At 35.4% G+C, this 23719-nt stretch overlaps 1 protein-coding gene across 2 annotated transcripts in view; it reads left to right on the top strand.

Moving 5' to 3' along the window:
- The window catches only part of LOC150101178 (uncharacterized), a 322911-nt gene that overhangs the window by 36594 nt on the left and 262598 nt on the right, over positions 1-23719 (top strand). For both annotated transcript variants that reach the window (XM_090401128.1, XM_090401129.1), the window contains exons 3-4: positions 7014-7152; positions 19972-20052. In XM_090401128.1, the coding sequence (XP_090257254.1) occupies positions 7014-7152; positions 19972-20052 (220 nt within the window). The remainder of the gene's footprint in view (positions 1-7013; positions 7153-19971; positions 20053-23719) is intronic.

The raw sequence follows: 23719 nt of genomic DNA, 5'->3' as shown, positions 1-23719 counted from the left end.
CTCTTGATAACCATCGTACAGATGTAAATGTCACTAAATCTTTATGTTGACTACCTAGTTCCTCTAAAAATGTGTCAAAAAGTCTGTGATTCAACGCCTGAAATTGGATGAAATTGATCATTGGCACAACAACATCCATCACTCTTTTTAGTTGTGGTAATAATCCCAAAGAATTTGCAACTAATCTTGATGCAAAATGAATGAAATGAAATAATTCCATGTGGAATACGAGTGGAGAATAATTTAACAAACCCCTTATTTTTCGCAATCATATTCAACCATCAATCAGCATTGTGCAATATTGGAAATATTATTTGATTCATCAACCGCAATAGATATAAAATCGGCAGAATTAATATCCATAATTTGTATAAGAGGTGGTATCAAAAGGTTTCGAGACTAGCTCTGTTTATGAGCAATTACTTTATTTATGTATGTTTACACACAGTAAAATAGTCCCCTTGCATAGCAATACAGCGCTCCCAGCTTATTTGAAACTTCTGCAGAAATTGTTACAATCCATTCCTTGACAGTTTTAGCCGAAAAAGGTAAATCTTTAATTTTTTTACGCATCTCTTCCTTATTTTTTATATCCTTAAATAGAATTTCAGAGACATTACACATGCAATTTTTTAGAAATTCACCATCGGTAAAAGATTTTCCCTCTTTTGCTATTTCAAGGGATAACAAAAAACTTGCTTGAGTAGTATTCGACGAAGATTTTGTCCAAGTTGACAAATTTCTTTGCTGAAGCAATGTTTTCTTTTGTAATTCTTCAATAGCTTTTTTTCTATTATTACCCTCAGGATATTTTTTACTGAAGTCTAAATGTTTTCCTCGAAAATGTCGTTCGACATTACTTGATTTGTTATTTTGAAGTCATAGATAGCAAATTAAACATTGCGGATTTCTATTTACTTCTATAAATGCAAATTTCTCTATCCACATTTTATTGAATCCTCTATTTTTTCTTCGATTATTTTTCTTTTTCTTGAACTATATTAGGAGGGTTATTATCACAAATTTACCTGCATGTAAAAACACAAATTTAACATAATAAAAATTAATTTGTGTATAACATTACCTGACACTAAATTAAACACCAGTTTAGTACCACAATAAATAAGTTAACTAACCGAATATTTATTTTGACAGTTAAAATCCATATGTATCTAAAAGCCGTGGTGTTTGACAGGACAGATGATTAATTAGTTCAAATTTTCGCCGTGCCGCTAGTTACCTTAGGCAGGGTTAACATTTAGCGGTATTTCAAATGTAACATAGTTGTCAGTTGTTCATGTCATAAAATTTCATGCGTAACACACGTCACATGCATAGTATCTAGTGCCAAACAGGCCGTATCAAAAAACAATATTTAGTTGTTTGTATTAATTGTGTAGCTTTTAATTCAATATAAAAGAGCTACACTTTGTTCAGCCAAGAGCTGCATGCAACTCTGGAGCCGCCGGTTCCTGACCCCTGTCCTAGACTGATGAATTAATATAATGATCGCCTCAGAGTTAAGTGGAAACATATATATTAAGTATTCCATAGAAGTTACTTACTGCGAATTTTTTTAAAGAAAGCCAGGAAGCCATTCCCAAATTCATCTTAAAAACTATTGCACTCCCATCTTGTGTGCTAAAAGTGCAAAAATCATATGTATCGTTTCTTGTTTAGACCCTTTCCGTTACTCCATTAAACTGCTTCCAGCCGCCATCTCCTAGACTGATGAATTAATACTCCTAATTGTTTAACAAACTGCACAGCCTCTTTGTTTTTGTGTTTACCTCTAATAGTGCAATCTTATCTTATCAGGATATTAATATACAATAATACCCTATCTTATGATGCTTTGTTTTACAATGATCGCTCATACAATACTTTTCAATTATGACCAGTTCCCGTGAATCAATAATTCTCAAGTTTCATGAACTATTTAACATTATTCACTGCATCTCTTGTTTTGCTGTAAATTATAAGCTGTTTATAATTATTTTATTATTGTTAATAATGCAGATAAAATTCAAATTAAGGGTACTGTTGCTTCCATTGAAAAGAAGGCATGTAAACCCTGTTACATTACACTAATGATCAAATTTAGTGACGATTGTGTATTGAACCCTGAGATAAGCTGCAGGCTAAACGTTTTTCACATTACTGTTGTTACAGTTGTTTGAAACAGGGCTAAAGTTTTTAGTGAGGTGCGAAGTGCTTTTATTTCCCCCAAAAAAATCACTATTTAATACTGCAGTGATCTGTAAACATGACAACAAAAAAACTCTTAATGGTGTAGATTGATAACCAAACTGGTTGGCATGTTCTCTTAAGCCAAGATATTGAGAATAACCTTTTTTCCTTAATAAGTATTAAGGGAGTACAATAATTTAACATCAAGCTAGAAACCAATAAATAGAGGAGTACTTCAGGGTTGTCCTCTCTCACCGGTTTTATTTAATATATACATAGATAAAATCATAAAAGAATGGAAGATAACTAATGAAGGAGCATTCATGATAAACCATAACAACAGATTAGCTACTCTAATTTTTTGCTGATGACCAAATAATCCTTGCAAACAATGACGATGAATTACAAAATCATCATCATCATTATTATTATTATGTGACACCTCCAGGAAGTCCAAAGACTCCTCTGGGGAGAGTATGCCAACAGCATCGAATGATTGAACCCCTTCCAACTACTAAACGCGCTCACTTAACTTTTTGCCAGCCATTAGTAGCAGAGGCTTTACTAATGCAGTCTAAATAATCTAATAAAAACATATGGTATGGAAATATCAACAGACAAACCAAAAGTCATGGCCTTCAGAGGTGCTAATCCAGTAAGAAGCAAAATAGTAATAAACAACAAAATAAGAGAGCAAGTAAATACATTCAAATATTTAGAATGCATAATGTCATATGAAAATAAAGCAGATATAGAACCAAAGCTATCAAGCTTTTTAAAAGTAACAGCCATTATAAATAAAATGTTTAAACCCAATTATGTACAAAAACACGCACGAATAAGAATCTACAATACAGTAGCTAAACCTGCCTTACTTTATTGCAGTGAGATATGGATAATAAAAAAAGCAGATGAGAGAAGAATTGAATGTTGAAAGTTTATTTTTCACTTGGTTAGAATATAATAAATTTAGTTTAATCCTTTATCCAAGTGTGAGCAAACAAAGTTTGCACCTGAAAGTATCTTCAGGACTGGAGATATCCCTGGTGTTGCACCACCTTACCCCAGTCCTGAAGATACTTTCAGGCGCAAACTTTGTTTGCTCACACTTGGATAAAGGATTAAACTAAATTTATTATAGAAGAATTGAATCATCTGAAATGAGATTTCTACTCAGAACTGAAGGAATCATAGTAATGGACAAAATGAGAGAAATCAGAAATAAACTTGGAATTACAAGCTCCCTAAATGAAACATTTATTTCAATAGAGAAAAATGGAAAGAACACATGTTCAGAATGAATAGAAGCAGAATACCTAAACAAATTCTAAATTACCATCCAAAAGGTACCTGATGCAAAGGGAAGATCCTTAAAAAGGTGGAATTGAGTCTGGAACAGGCCACTTGGTCTATAAGCCTGGAAAGGAAAAAGTAGTAGTATTAAGGGTGGGTGGGGGGAAGGCAGTGATTCACTACATGATGGTCTGGAACCTAGCATGTCACATGATCAGGCTATGCCTGTATAATTTTTTTCCCATAAATTTTTGAATCTTGTTTGCAGTTTAGTTTCATCATGATTGGATAGATGTTCAACATCTATCCAATCATGATGTGGGGCAATCAAGAGAACTGCCCGACTCACTGCCAGTCACAGAACCAGGTTGGCTGATGAAAATATTTAGTTAGAAATAGAGGTACATTAGTGACACAAAGCCAGGTGCAGAATCAAAGCCAGAAATATAGTCTTTTATACTTAAGAAATAACAGGTGTAGTTTAATTAATAAATATTATGGGTTCCATCATTTTCACTAATACGGTAAATTCTCTAATGCCTTTATTCTCCCAAATGGAGCCAGCAGAACTTGGCCTTCTGGTTGATGAATAAATAGCCAGCCTCCATCCTTCAGTGTTCACTCATTGTGAGCTCTAGCTGTCATTGAACCAAGGCTTTCAGGTGAGAGAGAGTACAACAGACAAATGCCACTATCTGTTGGCCATAAATTCTGACACTGGAATCATTTTCTATAATAGTTCTGCAGTCAATTTTCTTAGATGCTAGGTTAAAATCAGAGTTTCCAAGAAAAAACCCTGCTGATATGCCAAAGATTGACTAAATCAGGAACTAGACAAAGAAAGGCTTATCAAAAAGATCCTGTAATCAGCAACTAGAATGACACCTATATTTCTTCAGGCAGCCTAGTGCTGTGGAAGCAAATGCTATTTCCGCAGGAACTATGCTTCCCTGTGGAAGTAAACTTCTATTCTGTTGTTAATGAAATAGAAATATGGAAATAGTTACATTATTAGAGAGAAAAAAAAAAGTGCCTGTGTAGCCAGCCTTGTTGCAATGTTTCTGTTAGTGCGGCTCTTAGACCAGACAAGATGGATACCTTTTACCTAGGTCCAATGTTTTAGAGGGCCCACATATCACGAACACAAAAATTATTAAATAGGAGATTAAAAAAAAAAAATGAAAGATTCAGAATCAGTCTTATGGTAAAATAATTTAATGTGATAAATATATAATTTATGAAAGTTAGATGGGGCTAAATGGCCTCGCCTACTCCCGTATATGGGAATAAAAAGGCGTTAGCTGATTTTTTTTTTTTTTTTTTTTGAATTATGTCTTTATTTCATTTCTCATCCAAACATTGCTAGCCCATCAACAGAACACCCACACACGTGGAATAATAATTAAATTCACTCATCTAATATTTTCCCAACTTTCTCGTTTAAAACCATAGATTTATATATATTTTTTGATTTTCGTTGTTATGAAGGTATATTTGTCAAGGTAGGATGCTAGAACTTTCAAACGTTCAATTTCACTTCTAACAGTTAATAATTTAACAGTTTGTAAGCTTGATTTATAACTTACATATTTAGACATGTGGTATGTGGATCTTCATTCTTGCCCTGGCCCTCTCAAATTTTAGGTGAGGGCCTGGTTCCTGGTATCATAATACTAGACTACTATAAGATATGCAACCACAGGTTCAATTCTAGTTGCTGATTTAGAGAAACCTGAATTTAACTAATTAGATTGTTGCATGATCATTTTGTTCTTTACAATTATTAGCACTTCACAAGTCATAGATCAGCCTTTTCCCTGAATCCATTGCCTCATATTAACATGACAAGATGTGTAGCAATGAAGAGCCCACTTTTTATCTGCATCCCATTTATTACACCCAAAACAGTGCAGTTACTGTCCTTATCATTCGAGTAATGTTATGTTGCTGTGTAGCACTTGTGAATGACCTACATACATAAGAAAAGGTGTCCATATTTTTTAATACTAATAAATTTTTTAAAAAAAGTGAAGATTTAAAGATGTCTGAGTGAAAACTGATTGAGTTTGAGTTACACACATTATTCCTCTATTCATTTTCAAAGTTACATACATTAAGGCAGTTGCTTCAAAAGAGACAGTTAAATTACAGCAATTTAAAAAGTTTAGTATTATTACTAATTCACGATAGAATATTCAAAACCCCCATTGGAATCATGTTTTTTGAAAATCTTGTGTGATGTAATTTTTTGTTGCAGATAAGGAATTTTACCATCACCTTGAATATATTAGAATCACCTAAATTAATTTCATTTATAAAAGTTTTTTTTTTAATTTGTTGATTAATGTTATTTAACCATATGGAATGCTTGTTGTATCCCAGTTATAAGAATATTAAAGTATTCATTAACATTTAACTCTGCATTTAATATAATTAAGTCATTCAGAATTTTTGCACACTGAACCAAAAGTGTGCATTACAGTGAGACAGAGAAAGTAGCAATGCAACTGTTTGAAAACTAAGTACTAAGAAAGATATTTAAATCAGTCTGGGACATGATAACAGGAGAGCAGAGAAGAAAATAATGTAGTAAATACTCAGAACTATAAATCACCTCCACTAATAAGATATTAAGTCCATAGATCGAGATGATTGGACTACTTTTACAAGCATTCTTAGTGTCTAGCATATGCTGAGTCACCGAATTAAGCACATAAATAATAGTCCTCAAAATAACAATCACTCCTAGCTTATTGTACTTATTCAGTAATAATTAATAATTCTAGTATTATTTGAATTATTGGATAAGTAATCATTAACTTGTTCTACATAACATATACTTACATCGAAGCATTTTAACACGTGTACACACACAATTAAATTGCACTATAATCTTGTGCAAGTTTCACTTTAAATGTCATAAATAAAGCCACTTGCTTTTGTGAACATTATATTGAAAAGGAATGGGAGAGGGATATTAAAGTTTGTATGTTGAGAGAATACTGGAGCAAAACAATTGAGGAATAACTTTATGCATTTAATCTCTTCTAGACATTCTTGCATTCCTTTTTTCATGTACTCACATCTGTGTTTTCCATCACTGGCTGTTCTGTTCCACTGTTACTTCTTATTCCACTTTTCTTTTGCTTGTTTTGTCTTCAAACTGCAAGTCCAATATTTGACACTGAATTTGTATTCTAAACTCCAGCTCTGAGTCTTCTTTGAATGCCATTACACTGTTTCCTCCTCCTAGTTCCCTGTTCTAATTCTACTCTTTTAACTTTTTATTCTTCTCAATGCCTTTAATTTACAGCCTCTTACTCCTTCCTTATGGCCTTCTCACTGGCTTCTGTGCTTCTGATTACTGTTTCTTATTTGTCTTAGAGATCTTCCTTCTTCTCTTTGAAGAATTCCTTTAATATTCTAAGATTTGCTGAATCATGATGAATTTTACATTTTGTAGCATATATATATATATATATATATATTTATTTATTTTATTTAAATTTTTTTTTGTTAACTCTTTGCAGGAAGAAAACTAATAACAATCAGTGGTGGGAACTCTTTGACCAAAATACTTCACGATTTTATTATTATAATGCTACTAATCAGAAAACTGTTTGGCATAGGCCACAGAACTGTGATATAATACCATTGGCAAAATTACAGGTATTTTTGTGGAATTCAGTTTTTCTTATTAAAAATATCTGGGTATATTACTTTTGTTTATAGTGTAATATTTATATAAGATATGCAAATGTTGCATAAATCCAGTCATTTGTATAAAAAAATATGTGATCACAGTTTTAAATGTTTGCCATCTTGTTATGCCTACATTTTAAAAAAAATAATAATAATAATCAGCAAACTGGATGTGTAATTACAGAACATGGGTATCTTGATGTCATGTTCTGTAATTGCACATCACTGGCCTGGTTGGCTGAGTGGTTAGCATATCATGGCTTCGAATCCTGCCGTGGGCATGGATGTTTGTGATGATTGTCTATGAAAATACTAGTGGTGGTAGTCGGCGGTAGATAGTGTTGGTGTATATGATGAAGATAGTTGCATTTGGTGGATTGGTGGAGATGGAGAGTTGTAGAGTAGGTGCCCTCCATCGATGTGTCTCTGGACTCCCTGAAGGTGTTACATATTAATAATAATAATATTTGTTTTTAGAGGTACCTGTGGCATAGTATCATTATTAAAAGACCACAGTAATAACTTTTTATTAAAGGTACAGATATTTCATACTAAAACTAATAGTACATCTTCAGTGTCATACAAACAGCTATAGGAATGGAATACAATAAAATCTCTAATTAATAGAGCACATAAAGTTTGCTCTTCTCCAGTAATCTTACAACAAGAACGTTCAAATCATTAAAAAGTTAATGTAATCGAATAATTACAACCCTAATCAAATCCAACAGATAATTGAATCTTATGTTCCAATGCCTAAGGTTTCTTCAGCAGTCTGCAGTTCCAATCCTTTACATTCCAAGAATCTCAGAACCTATAGGTAGAATTTTGAAAAAGCACCAATTGATTCCACGTATGTCCCTATCAACAAAATTTCTTCTTTATTACCTTCTACAAAGGATAAACTGTCATCTCTATCTTTGGCTGGCATTTACCAAATACCATGTGAATGCGATGTCTATTATTTTGGACAAACTGGCTGTTCTGTGGAAAAAAGAATTAAAGAGCATCAATATTATATTGAATACAACAAACCTCAGAATTCTGGTCTAGCACAACACAGTATTAACACTACTCATATCCAGTGAAATAAAGCTATTCTCCTCCATAGATGCAGGTTCAAATATGAACGCCCTTTTAAAGAAAGTTGTGACGCTATTTTACACCAACCGAATTTAAATCGAAATGATTGTCTCTCTCTCTCGAAGATCTGGGAGACTTTTATTTTATGTAATCAATAAAAAACGAATTATCTTAAAGATTAATTATTATTTTCTATTATTTCCTAGCACACGGCAACAATTGTATTCTAATAGGTGATCCACCAAATGTTCATTACTTGTATTCCATTCCTATAACTGTTTGTGTGACACTGAAGATGTACTATTAGTTTTAGTATGAAATATCTGTACCTTTAATAAAAAGTTATTGCTGTGGTCTTACGTGTTCTTTTAATAATAATACTTGTGTAGATAATTAACTTGCTTAACTAATAAAAGGATATCATTGATTGAGTAGTATGTGTACGATGGGGCAATATCAAGGAAGCAGAAGGTTACAAGTGGGGGTTCCACAGGGCTCAGTACTGGGACCTGTATTGTTCAGTCTTTATATCAATGATATTGTCAATGGATTGCAAGGGGACATTCAGTTGTTTGTAGATGAGTTGTTTGTAGAAGTTAGGAAGGGTTATCAGTAATAGTGCAGATGTGGCAGCCCTGCAAGAGGATTTGAATAAACTAGCCAGATGGGCAAATAAATGGGGTGGGTTGTCAGTTCAATGCAGCAAAATGTAAAGTCTTGAGGTTTGGGATCCATCGATGGGAGGATGCATACTCGATTGGAGGAACTGTACTGGAGGAGGTAGGGGAGACGAGATCTGGGTGCGATGATTGATAGAAAACTGAAATTCAGGGAACTTATTGCAAAGGTGGTGAGGGTAACTCAGAGGATTGCTGCAATACTGAGAAGGATGCTGACCTGCAGAGATAAAAGAGTTATCATTCTGTTGTATAAGGCCCTGATCAGATCACACTTAGATTATTGTTCTCAGATTTGGTCCCCAGGATTTGAAGGGGATAAATTGACTGTGGAAAGGGTACAGAGGCAGATAACAAAGATGGTTTCAGGACTGTACAATATGAGTTATGAGGATTGACTGAGGGAATGTGGACTGCAGAGTTTGGTGGATAGGAGGAGAGGTGATATGATTGAGACTTTTAAACTATTGAGAGGCAGTTACAGGGTAGACATTGGAGAGTTCTTTCACTTGGGAATGGCGGGAAGGAGCAATGACAAGGGACCATCCCTGGAAGTTGCAAAAGGAGGCTGTGTGCAAGAGGGTGAGGAGTGTGGAGGGTGGTTGAACCTTGGAATGCATTGCCTGAGAGGGTGGTTGGAGTGAGGACGGTTAATGGGTTCAAGGAGTGGTATGATACACTTTGTATTTCCTAAAAACGATCTCCCACAATGAGTCTTTTGACTCCATGCAGGCCAAGATAATAATAATAATAATAATACTTAACAAATTTATATCTTTACTTTCATCCTTGTTTTTTAATCTAATGTGAGGATTCATGTCTATTTAAATTATATTTTTCCATAAAGTTATTTTATATAAAACTTTATTGTGTGTGGAAAATATTTAAATTGATGCATTTTATTTTACAATGAAAATCAAGTTATCTATCTTATAAGGATGTATTATAAGGACGTATGTATTATTTTCTCAAAATATATTTACATTTTACCAAAGATGCATTTGGACTTTCAGATTCATTGGAGGTAACTCTTCAAGAGTCATCAAAATGCACAGTGGAAATTTTAAATATAATAATATCACATGTTATATTATAATAATGGAATTCTTCTTGTGCAGTATAATGGAATGCATATATTGCATAGGAGGGATTCTGCTGTAGTGGATACTTCACATTGTTGTGGTCATCTCTCAGTGCACAAACTTGATCACCTTAGGTTTATATAAAATATAAGTAAAATCGCAATTTTTTTTTCTTGTCAAGTATTGTCAACTGGTTTCCTGTTATAAGTATACATGTGACATAACGTATGCTGAAGACATCTTTCCTTGATCCATTGGACTTTATGCTTTGCACCAGTCCTACCCCATGCGATGTTAAAAACTGTAGTACAGTTATCACAGGTGGGCCAAAATGTCTAAATGTGTGTGTAGTTTACAGGTGGGAGAACTGTTGACCGAGTTTTCCACAGAACAGATGTAAAGGATGTTCACGGAGAATAAGTAGTTAGCATAATCAATCTGGATCTTAACTGAAATTTGATATTTGTCAAGATTTTAGCCTCTTTTGATGGGAATAGTTGAATTATAGATAGCATTTAAGATGTTAATACTTCCCAAAATAAATAAAATGTTCACTGTGTCACATTAATGCTGTTTGTGGACTAGAGGCAAAAACATCAAGAAACTTGATGTTTTTGTTTTTTGAACAAATTATTGAAGTTCTTGGGGAACATGAAAGAATGATGCTGCCATTTCATTGGGACAGTACTTCAGCTGTAGAAAGTATGACCTGCAAGATTGAAATGAGGCTATGTGCAGCTCATCACTTAATTGAACTGCTTCTGGATAATGTCACTAATATTTAGCAAAATTTTTATTGTAAAGTCGAGAGGAGTATTCTAAGGTTAGGTAGTGCTGTGCTGGACATATAAAGAAATAATGTCTCAGTTGGAAAAGGACACCATGTTTTTTTGGAGGCTGAAACTATGATGTTATAGGAAAGATTAAAAGTAAATGTCAGTCAAAGAAGAGCGAGATCTGATCTCTGAAAATCTGGGCATTATGGCAGGTAAGGGGAATGAAGCAAGTGTTTCAGGAAAGTTGTGAAGTTGACTGAGTTGTCTGCACTCACTGAAGGATTGCATGGTGATCATTGTTTAAGATTGATCATACAAAGTGCAAGAATGAAATGTTATTTGCAAAGCTGAATGGGATTTTTCAGTTCAGCAAGAGAATTGTCAAAGCTTGACAACTGAGAGGAGACATCCATGTAGCCTTAAAGGAATGTGGAGAATTGACCAGGTCTTCTGACGTAATGTCCAATCCTCATCTTTTTGTGGTGCACCCTGTTAGTAAGTATATGCCTGGATTCTGAATGAATGAAGATAGAATGGCAATTTGAGATTTAGCTAACAAAATTGTATTCTTAGTGGCATTAAAAGATAATACAAAATGATGGTGTAATATGACAGTATTTCATGCTGCTGGGCTGTCACCCAGTTAAACAAAACCCAGTTGTTTTCATTGTGGAACCAGGGCAAAGTGAAAGGTCAACAACAACTAAAACAAATCCTGGAAGAAATCCCAACTCAACATCAGCAGAGTTCAAGAATGGTACCATCAACATAAGAACCATCAGTGAAAAAGAAATGGAACTATACAGGCAGAGGTTGCTACCCCTACTACCCATACCTTATACCCCAGCCTACGTGTAAAAGTAACTAAAGTCATGAGAAGACTGGTAAGAATACTAAAGGCAAATATTGTGAAGGTGGCAAAGTGTTCTGAAGACTGTTGAAACAGTTTAGAAATGGAAGAATGAGTATAATACTAGAGGTAGGGAAAAAAGCCACCAGAAACTTGAAATCTGGAAAGACAGCTGAAGTAGATCATGTTAGACCAGAAGTGCTGAAACATGGAGGTATAAAAGTTTTGCAGAGTTACGCTACATAATGTAGAAAGCCTGGTGAGAAGGTCAAGTTCTGGATGACCCGAGTAATGTTCTCATAATACTATCTGTAAAAAATGAAATACAGTCAGTCTCACTATAGCAGACTCACTTGTTATAACAATATATCAGAAAATTGCAACAAATCATGATAGGAATTATTATTATTACGGGCAACTCCAGGGAGTCATTAGACTCATTGAGGGAGGCCCCAAATCATATTCATCACAACTATTCGACATTAATACAGTATCTATCATACCTCGCCTTAAACTCATTCACTGTCACGGCATCCACCACAGACTCTGGAAGCACATTCCACTCATTCACCACTCTAAAAGTAAAGAACCCAGCTCTAACACCTTTACTAACCACACTTTTGTCCAGTTTCCATGGATGTCCCTTAGTCCTCCCACAACCAGCCCTGTTCTCAAAAATATCTTCTGAATTAATTTTATAGAAACCCTTCAGTAATTTGAATGTCTCAATCATATCTCCCCTCCTCTGCCTATCAACCAATTTTTGCAACCCACAAATCTTCAACCTGTTCTCATAAGGTTCATTCCACAGACCTGCTGTCATCTTGGTCACTCGCCTCTGGATCCTCTCCACCTCCTCCTCCCCATCAAGAATAGGTGACCAAAGCTGGGCACAGTAGTAGAAATGGGGTCTTATCAAGGCTCGATACAGAGGAACAATAACCTGCTTGTCTCTGCTTGTCAATGTATTCTTCAGCAACCAAGTGATTTGATGAGCTGATTTGGCCACTTTTGCAATGTGCCCCCTAAACTTCAACTCCTTATCCACCAACACCTAAATCTCGTGCCTCATCAATTTCCTGGAGTACAGTTCTACTAATGTAGTAATCTGCTGCTAATCTTTTCACTCCAAAATGTATAACCTTACATTTTGCCACATTAAATTGTGACATCCATTCACCTTAGCCCAGACCTCCAATCTATCCAAATCATCTTGCAAAATTTTGACGTCATCTGCATTCACTATTGCCCTACCCAACTTTGCATCATCTGCAAACAAATGAACTGTTCCTCTCAGATCCTTTCCTATATCACTAATGAACAAATTAAACAGCAGTGGTCCAAGAACAGATCCTTGTGGCACACCACTAGTCACAGGCCGTCTTGTGGACTCTACTCCTGAATAAACCACTCTCTGATATCTCTCCGTCAACCACCCTCCTATCCATCTCACCAACCCTATATCCATCCCCATATACTGCAATTTACTGATTAGAATTCCATGTGGTATCCTGTCAAAGGCCTTAGCAAGGTCCAGTAGAATCACTGTAAACCCATTACCCTTATCCAGTTCAGCCGTCAGTGTTTTAATACTGAGGCATGACCTACCCTTCACAAAACGATGCTGTCCCCTATACAGTATCCCATTTTCTTCTATCCAATCTTGTATTTTCCTCGTGACTATTTTCTCCAAGACCTTGATAATGATTCCTGTTATGCTGATTGGCCGGTAATTTTCAACAGCAGCCTTGGAACCACCTTTATGCAGCGGAACTATTTTCCCCTCTTTCCACCCCCTTGGGACCAACCCAGACCCGAGGCTCAAATTAAACAAAATGGTCAAGGGCACTGACAATTCTTTAGCCGCTTCACATAAGACACGAGCTGGTATACCATCCAATCCCACAGATGTATTGACATTGAGGCTCTGTAATAGACTAGTTACCTCTACTTCATTCATCACAATTCCATTATAAGCTGTTGGTTCTTCCATTCCTGCAATGTCACCACCTGGATGATATACTCTTGCAAAGTGCTCGCTCAGTAATTCCACTATATCGATGATTCAGTTACCTCCCTACCCTCAGCATTTTTTAAGATTATTCTACCATGAACATTTTTCCTTTTACTTGCAACATATTGAAAAACTGTTTGGGATTCTCTTTAGCTTGCATGGCCAATTTTCTTTCGTAATCCGCTTTTGCTTTTCTTACCACCCTTGTTACCATCCTGGCCTGAGCTTTATACTGTTCCTGCGCCTGCTGGTCACCTTTCTGCTTAAATTCTCTCCACAATTGTTTCTTTTTTTGCAGCTCAAGCTTAATAGTGTTATTCATCCATTTAACCCCTACTTGATTTATTATTCGTACCCTTGGTATACAGTCAACCATTGCCTCCTGCAAACACTTCTTAACCACCTCCCCTGCACTATCAACATCCAGCTCTTGCAGTTTTACATGCCATCGCACTGAGCCAAGCACACACCTAAGCTTGTCATACTTACCAGTCCGGTAATTCCACATGTACCCTGTCTTAATTGTAAATTCCACTCCTTTAGCCACCTCCCAAGTCATGACCTTATAGTCACTCTCACCAATTGGTGGCAACATGGTCATGTTCGTTACAGCCACATTCTCAGTTGCAATTACTAGGTCAAGCACTCTCTGCCCCCTGGTATTTTCCACTACATGCTGCCGCAGATAGTTGTCCCTTAATAACCGCATAAAACCCAATTCCTTCCTCCCATGTGCCCTCTCCTCTTTCCAGTCAATGTTATCATAATTGAAATCACCCATAATAATTACCCTCCTTCCACTCATTTCTTCTATTTGCCTATGCATACTATCCCCACCATCTATTCCATCACCTGGTCTATAGCAGCACCCAATTGTATATTTTGTTCTGCTACATTCTATCTCACACCAAACAGCCTCAAATGTGCTCTTTTCTCTATTCTGCAGTTCGACTTCTATACTCCTTGGCTGCAACTCATCAGCTATCATCAATAACACTCCCCCCCCCTTTTATTCACCCTGTCACTCCTGAACACGCTATACCCGTCGCATTCAATCCTACTAGCTTTATCATCTTCTGTCAGCCATGTTTCACTAATACCAACAACCTGTGGCCTGGAAGTGCCAACCAAGGCCAAAAGCTCTTCCTTCTTGTTCCTAATACTCCTGGCATTAGTGTACATGAATTGCAGAAGCCCATTTGTACCATCCCTACTTTGATGCCTTATACTAACTATCCCATTCTGATTTGTTGTCCTTCATACTTGCTCGGGCATAATATACTCATTCATACACTCAACTGCCTGCCTAAAGTCTGCATATCTACTCCCCCCCCCCCCTTAATAAGTCTAGTTTCCCTGAGTCTGTACATCCACTTCCACATCATTCATCAACACTTTTTCAAGCCTCCGTACACCAACTCCATTCAATTGTAACCCATCCATCTTATATAAGTATTTTCGCCCATCGAACTCATTCCACACATCCACAAATTCCACGCCACTCTCCATGCATAACCCACGCATAAAGTCATTGGCAATTATGGCCCTCCTTCTAAATACTTCACTGTTATACCGCGGTAAAATACTCACCATCCTAACTCTCTCGCTCTTCTCTTTTGCTACCTCAAGTAATTCCCTCACATCCTCTATCATTTCCATTTTGTCCTCTTTCAAATCATTTGTTCCTGCCACGATTATCATCTCTTTCGCCCTCTGTTTTTGCACTCGAATAGATTCGCTGACGTCCTTTATGTTCGCACCCGGCTGGTACGACTTCGTCAAATTCTCAACTATCACACCTCTTAATAGCGAATCCCCATACAGCACTCACTCCTTCATTTTATTGACGTTTATGAACATTCTATTATTTGTTGTCACAGACTTACACCAGTTATTAGTCAGTACGTTCAGCACACATTTTTGCATACGCTCCAGTTGCCTTTTCGCTCTGTGTATCACACCGTTCAAACACAGAATTTCACTACTCGCATTTATCTCGCCATTTTCATTATCAATCAAATCATCCATTCCTTCTGTATTTCTACCTTCATTTACACTTTCAATGACGCTCTCACACCTATCTGGCACTACTACTCAATTCTCTATCACACCGCCATTTTCTACATTCTGACTATGGTTAACGATATCAATCTCGCCACCCGAAACACGCTTGAGATCCTCATTCTCCTTACACTTTCACATATTAACTCCACTATCACCCTCTAACCAGACTCCCACCACTCTTCGCAAAGCATACATCTCACAGACAGCACATTGCATAAATTCGTTTACATCAAAACTCTTAAACAAAAATGGCGACCTGGCCGCCATTTTTTTCTTTATCGGTGCCATATGTACACTATCTTATCTTAAAAATAATACTTAAAATAACAGAAAACACACAGAAATTGCACAGACACACCAAGAAACAAAAAGCAAACAATACTACTTAATTCTAGTAAAATTGCCAATGTTAACACAAAATACTACTAATCTTTTCAGGAGCTCTCGACAAGCTGACGATCAAATCAGTGCGACACCAAAGTGTCAAGATGCTTTTTCATGATGTAATCTACTTACCTTAAGATGGTTTGTTTGAATTGGAAGTTATTTTTGTATTAAGAATAAAAACTAAAATATTTTGATGTTTGGTAAGATATTTCAAATAAAATAACATATTTTGTACAACATACATGTACTTTTGCAGTTAATTTTTTATATTACAGCAGTGTTTTGATCAGGGATTTTAAGTTATTGAATGTATTTCTTCATTTTTAGCACAGAAGAATTTTTTTTAACATTATAAAATGTATTTAATTTATAAGGCCAGCAGAGCCATTGTTATATTGAGATTATTGCTGGCAAATGGCTGAATGAAATGCCATTCTAAATGTTTCTGAACTCAACAATGAAAATGTGTTCAAAACACATTTAATCAATTCTTGAATACTTCAATATGGGAAATTCTTATCAGGATTGGTGAAAAATTGACAAAAACACATTAAAGAGATTTGAGATGTCTGTTTATTGAAAAATAAGAGATGAAGATCTGTATATTTCCTTTTTCAATTATTGTCAGCATGTTCAGCCAGTCTGAAGGTTACATTTAAGACTCACTTTAGGTGATAATGCATTCTAAACATTCCATAGTTATAGATACTGACAATTAAATAAAAACACTAATAAAAATACTAGGATAGAAACACTTTTGTAGAAATAAACTCTTGATTGTAATAACCACTGTACATAAGGATTTTTTTTTTTTTTTTGCCATGAGTGTATCTTTTGTGATATACAGTTAGATGTGTTTCTAAATCACTTAGGGAATTGAAACAACGTAGATCCGAATATAAATTAAATTATACTTTAATAAATATTTCCGATATTTCGGCAATGTCACATTGCCATTTTCAAAAGGAACTTACCAAAAGGCAGTTGCACACAGGCACTAACAATACAGTAACTGAGAATGAAGATATGAAGCTATCGTTCTCCTAGAAGTCCTGATGGTGCCCTCTGGCGGGCTAAGTAGGCGTTCTTGGCCGTTGGGCTGAAGGTCTGCTGATATATGCCTCCCAAATTTGGGGCAGTCGCATACAACCAAATTTGTTGAGGTTCGGAGAGTTTCTTAGGGCAGAGGCTGATTCCATAAATAATCTTTCGAATTTACATTTGCTCCGGTGTATTACTGTAGCTTTCTTCCACCGTATTCTGTGGCGAGTATCCAGAGCATGGTCTGCAAGATCAGAATGGCTATACTTGTAAAACCGGATGTAGTCCTTGTGTTCAGAAATTCTGATATTCGCTGTCCTGCCTGTTTGGCCAAAGTACGACAGTTTACAACTGCAAGGGACCTGGTATACACCAGGTAGGTCTAGGGGAAGTGGTTGGTCTTTGGTAGAGCGGATAAGGGATGCCAGAAAATTGGCATTGGAACCAAGAAGTGTTAGTGTAAGTTATTAGCTGCTGTTAAAGCATTGGTTGATGTTTGTTGCTTTTGTGATAAATAGATGTGTATTAATTGAAAAACTGATCATATCATAAAAATAATAATCAAATTTCTGGTATACATATTTGGGGCTATACAGGATATTATGATAGTACTACCCAAAACAATTAATGAAGAATAGCAAATCATACTTATCCCCCCCACACACACACACACAGAATGCAAATGTACTGTAGGGTTATAATAATCTTTTGATGGTGGTGTCCACATAAAAACATTTCCTATTGACATTTTCTTCTGAATTAATCTGTTATCTTTCAAGACATAAATATCTATTATCTCTCAAAATTCCACCTAGAGATCTTGTCTTTCTCTAGGTCTTTTTTTTCTGCCAAAAATCTGGTTTGCTAAACTTTCCTCTCCCATTCTATTTAAGTGAAGATACCATCTAAGATTAGCTCTGCTAACACATTTCTAAATGCAAAGAATCTTAAGTACCTTCCTCTTTTTTAATATGGTACTGCTATTAATACCATCTGTTCACTCCCATGTTCTCTCTCTCTTTCTTCTAAATGCCTTAGATGCAAAAAATGTCAGATATGATAATATTGGAGTACAAATAAGTAATGGATTAATTTGAAGGGAAATTGTTGTTAAAATGAACTTAATCATGTAGTGTTGTTTGAAATCTCTGTTTGAAAATGTTTCCAGCATTTTCAAACAGTGAAATGAAATTTCATTTTTTTTCCCCAAAAATTAAACTGAATCATGTACCCATAATAGACATATGCGAGAGTGGTCTGAAAAGCTCTCGGCCTGACAATGAAAAAACAAATTTATAATTTCAAAAGTATTGTATTTTTCAACATTATCTCCCTTAAGACTAATACATTTATTCCAGCGATGCTCCAGCACCATTATCCCTTCCCTGTAGTGGTTCTCGGTAAGATCTGCAAAATACCCCTCTACAACTTGATCACCTCTTGATTCGAAAAAAATCGCTCACCAGTTTGGAAGAGTTTTAATTTTGGGAAGAGATAGAAGTCAGAGAGAGCCAAATCTGGGGAATAGAGTGGATGTTCCAACAATTCATAGTGCAGATCCCTTAATTTTCCCATTGTCAAAACACCTTTGTTGACCAGGTTCCTGATGAAAGATGATTTTTTTTCTTCTGCAAACCAGGTCTTTTCTCAGGAATTTTTTCATCTAGTCTGGTTAAAAGATCGGAATAATATTCTCCGGTCATTGTTTTACCCTTTTCAAGATAATTAATAAACAAAATACCTTTATCATCCCAAAACACTGATGCCATATCCTTTTCTGCTGATGGAAAACCGACTTTGTCTTCTTTGGCACTGAACAACTGGCTTCTGTCCTCTGTTTTGACTGCTGTTTGGATTCTGATGTATAATGGTGAATCCAACCCTCATCTATAGTAATAAATCGATGCACAAAATCAGTTTTATTCTTGTTAAAATGCTCCAAGCACTGTTCAGAGATTTTCATGCGAGTGCATTTTTGATCTGCTGTGAGCAAGTGCAGCACCCATCTTGCTCAAAATTTGCAGTTCCTCATGCAAAATATATCCTGCATGTTCTTTTGAAATGCCTATAGTCTCAGCATTTTCATGCACTTTGACTCGCCGGTCATCCAATACCACATTGTGCACTTGATCAATGATTTCTGGTGTTGTTACACTTTTGGATGTTACATCTTTCACGTGGCTCATCTTCAAGGCTGGTATGGCCACGTTTAAACTCGGCAGCCCATTTCTTAATTGTTGGAAACAAAGGAGAAGAGTGCCCGTAAACTGTTATGAACTTCGATAATAATATGAACTTTATGAACTTCGATAAAACAATAATAATGTAGTAATAACCTTTATTTTATTTTTTATCATATGTAATAAGAAAAAAAGAATGAAGTTGCGATTTTTAATATTTAAAGAAAATGTAAAAAAAAATTTTTAAAGGAAATAGAAAATCTTCATTATGTGGAAAGTAGATGGTGTTCAACGAAGAAATCATAACTGTTATATTATAAAAATTAATATTTTCAGCATTCTTTAGCTGGTAGAAAAAAATCGCTCCATGGGTTGCATCAGAGTTGTGCAGTGTTACTGACAACATACTTCACTGTACTCAAGGCATAGCAGTTGGTCTACAGCAATTTATTTTATTTATTTATTATTTGTTTTTTTTTATGTGCATTGTTACCACATATCAGAAGACAACATTGCCAGGCAAATTATGTAATAAACACATAGTGCTATGTTAGATTAGATTTTTATTTTAAAAACTGTGCTGATTTTTTATCTTTTTTTTTATATTAATCATATCCTTTTGTTTTTGTTAGACCCTTAAACAGAATACTAAAGTGCAAAATGAAATACGTGTTCAAAAAGAATCTGTTGGAACTCAGACATCATCAAAAATTGTAAGTACTATTCAAGCATAATTGAGATCAAGGCGACAAATTTTCACTCATTGTGTCGTTACTGGAATTGATAAGAATTTTTGTGTAAACTGAAATTTTCTTATCCTACAAATTTTAAATACCACACATGGTAAATCACTGTTTATTTTTAATTATTAGTTTTTCTTAATTTCTTGATAATAGGAGCTCCATCGAGGTCAGAGCATTGGAAATAAGGCATATAGTTTTTATATGTTATCATTCTTAATTATGTAATTATTATTTCATCATATATGCAGATGATATTACAAAAAAATCCATTACAACTTCTGGCTTCACTGGTCTTCCCATTTTTTCATCTGGCCCTCTTCTCTCTCTTTCCTCTAATATTGTCATTTTTTTTATGTGCTCTAATTTTGTTCATCCTCTAATTTTTATTAAAAATCTCATTTCTACTCCCTGTAAATTAAAGATACCAAGAAATTATATACTTGGTTTAATCCTTTCTCCAAGTGTAATCAAGCAAAGTTTGCACCCTAGTGCAACTTGTGGTAAAGATGGTATGACTTCACATCACTTGCCTTAGTATCCCATAATGCAAAGCACATCTCCTTGCAGACATGTATAATACTGTGCATTATGAGAAGAGTCACTACCCAGACCGGTTTCGACCTTTATTGAAGTCTCATCAGTGGGAGCCAGACCCAGATACCAAACCCTTGGTATCACTTACCAAGGTTGTAATGTAATGAAGTAATGCAGAAGTCATATTTTTATATACAAGTTGCCAAAAGGTGTCACATCTTGTTATTATAATACTCTGGATTGATAGTGTTATATGACTCTTCCCATAATACTGTGCATTATGGGAAGAGTCACTACCCAGACCAGTTTCAACCTTTATTGAAGTCTCATCAGTGGGAGCCAGACCCAGATTTCAGACCCTTGGTATCACTTACTAAGGTTGAAGTAATGCAGAAGTCATATTTTTATATACAAGTTGCCAAAAGGTGTCACATCTTGTTATTATAATACTCTGGATTGATAGATAGTTGTTGAAATTGTTTTCACTTGGTTATACTATAAATTAAAGATACCAAAGTGTATAATTTCTTGGTATCTTTAACACGTTCGCTGTCACGCTACTTCGGCATAGTTTGTTCCTGTACGCCAAGCAATTTCACTTCTTCAAGGTCAGTACGGGTAATCTCGTTACCAGTGGTAATCGACATACGAGTATACTCGTAGTTGGCTTGTGTGGATATTGTAGATAATTGTAGATAGGGAGTTAGTAATGATGTAAATTTTTCATGTAGTACTATCATATCCTGATAGTACAAGATCTGTACTAGCATCTGTACACCCCTTGAGGGTATATATCAGGAATTTGATGATGAATTATAAATTAAAGATAAATTATAAATATAAATTATATATACATTTTATATATAAATATATAGTATTAAAGATATAGTATAAATTAAAAAATTTATAAATTATATACCAAAGTATATAATTTCTTTTTATCTTTAATTTATAGTATAACCAAGAAAGAACTTTCAACAACTATCTCTAATCCAGAGCATTATAATAATAAGGTGTGACACCTTTTGGCAACTGATATATTTAATTTATCGTATAACCAGAGCTTTTTTTCTGGAAAAAAAGGTGCCGGGACTGAGCATGAAGATGCTATTACAGCAACTTCCACACTTTTAACATATCCTCCTATATATCCTCATAGTCTGTAGATCGCTTCTTGCTTTTGGTATCAACTGCAGAATGACTACCTCACAGCAGCCATGAGTCCACATATTTCTAGGGTTGAACTGAGTGAGAGAAGGTCCTATTATCCTGATGAACATCAGTGCAGAAGTTGTTCGTACAAACAGAGATGACCTAGATGAAGTTACTATAAGATTCATCTGAGAGAAACCCCTTTCACATTCGCTGGAAGATACCTGCAATTGTGCCCAAAGTGTCCTTTAGAGGAAGTAGTATGTCCGGGACTTTATTTTCTTGAACATATTCACGGAAACCACGAACTGCTTCTCTTTCATTTAAGCAAAATTGCATGCTAACTTTTTAATTTCTGCTTCACCAAATGTCAGCATCATCTCCTTAAAGCAGATGCTTTCCAACAGCTTCTTTCAGACTTTCATAGAAAGCAGATGAACTTATTGCAGAACTGTCTTCCATTTTTGTGGAGCTCATTCCCTTTGAACTTCATGTTCTTCTGACTTTGAAGAGAAATGCTGTAGTACGGAGCAGGATTTTCAATTCTTTCTTCAAAAAGTTGAACTCTATTCTTTATCTTCCTGTCTGCTTTGTATAAGTCAGTATTTGTCTCTTGTAAATCTAGACTTTGTTCACTAAGTTCTTGGAGAGCATCACACATAAGGCCCAAATCAAGAACAAACTCGCATGATGTTATTTTTCTTAAAAGGCCCTCATAAAGAAAGCGATCTGTTTTGCTGACTTCTTTTGCCTCCAGAAAGTGATGGACGAGGGCTTCAAAGTCTTGCCACACTGCAGACACAGTGCGAAAGCTAGATGCAACCCAGTGAGTGCTTAAAATTCTGCCAATTTTAAGAAGTTGAAATTCTAGAGTCGCTGCACTTTCCTGTTGTTCCCTAGCATTCTTAGGTAAAGCATGATAAGTCATATAAAGTTTGTCCATGAAACACTTAAAGTGGTTCCCTCCTGCCACATTGTTCACTGTGTCACTAACAGACAATTCAAGGCGATGGCTAGCACAATGCCAGAAAATAACACTAGGAAACTTCTCTTGCATTAGCCTCCTTCCACCATTATACACACCAAACAACACGGCTGCACTATTACAAGTTATAAAAAAATAAATACTCCTTTAAGTAATCTTCAGAAAATCCCAAACACTCAAGATGACTAATTAAAGAGTTTAGAATTCCTCTAGCAGTTACATCTGATACTTCAATCAAATCTAGGAAAAGACTCACAGGAGCCAAAAGTTCAGGAAGAACTACCCGAACAATAACAATCAGTGTTGTTGTGTTACTCACAGTTGTCGATTTATCAATAAGTAACGATATTTATTTCTTGCAGTTCACTATATTGTATATTAATGTTTTTCTAGTTTCATTTGCGGTATGGCTCACAACATTACTGCAAGCATTTGCAGAATGAAGAATATATCCCATATCTAGGCCATTAAGTTCCTGTAAATTTATTTCGTCTTCAAAGTTATTAAATCATTGATTTCTCCTCGCAACTTTGTAAGCTGTTCGAGACAATTTTCCTGTTACGTCTTTATTATGAGACAAAGTATTTAGGAAAACTTTCTATAATATTTTGTTTTTTGCTTCAAATTTTATTTTCTGGCATGCTTTGTGTGCTGCACTCTCCTTATGATCGTAGATCTTTTTTCTTAATGACATTATCTGTTGTTTGCAAGATTCTCCAAAATGATTGATTTTACCATTTGCCCATTCCGCTGAAATTTTCATTCCCATGTGTTTATCAACGGCAAAACTTCCGACATCACGACACACTTTACAGCCCAAAATTTTATTCTTGACATACAGCCACTCGTTTCTCTCGCAGAAGTCATTTTTCTGCAAAAGTGTCCAACATTTGGGCCAATCATTATCAGAATCTGCTTCCTTTTGACACGTGGATCTTCGGTCTTGGTTTTGTGATCCTCTTCACC

Source organism: Typopeltis vanoorti, chromosome 12 (genome assembly GCF_054136105.1).
Source record: "Typopeltis vanoorti isolate ZY-2024b chromosome 12, IOZ_Tvanoo_1.0, whole genome shotgun sequence".
NCBI classification, from domain to species: Eukaryota; Metazoa; Arthropoda; class Arachnida; order Uropygi; family Thelyphonidae; genus Typopeltis; species Typopeltis vanoorti.
This window is presented reverse-complemented; position numbering and strand designations above follow the sequence as displayed.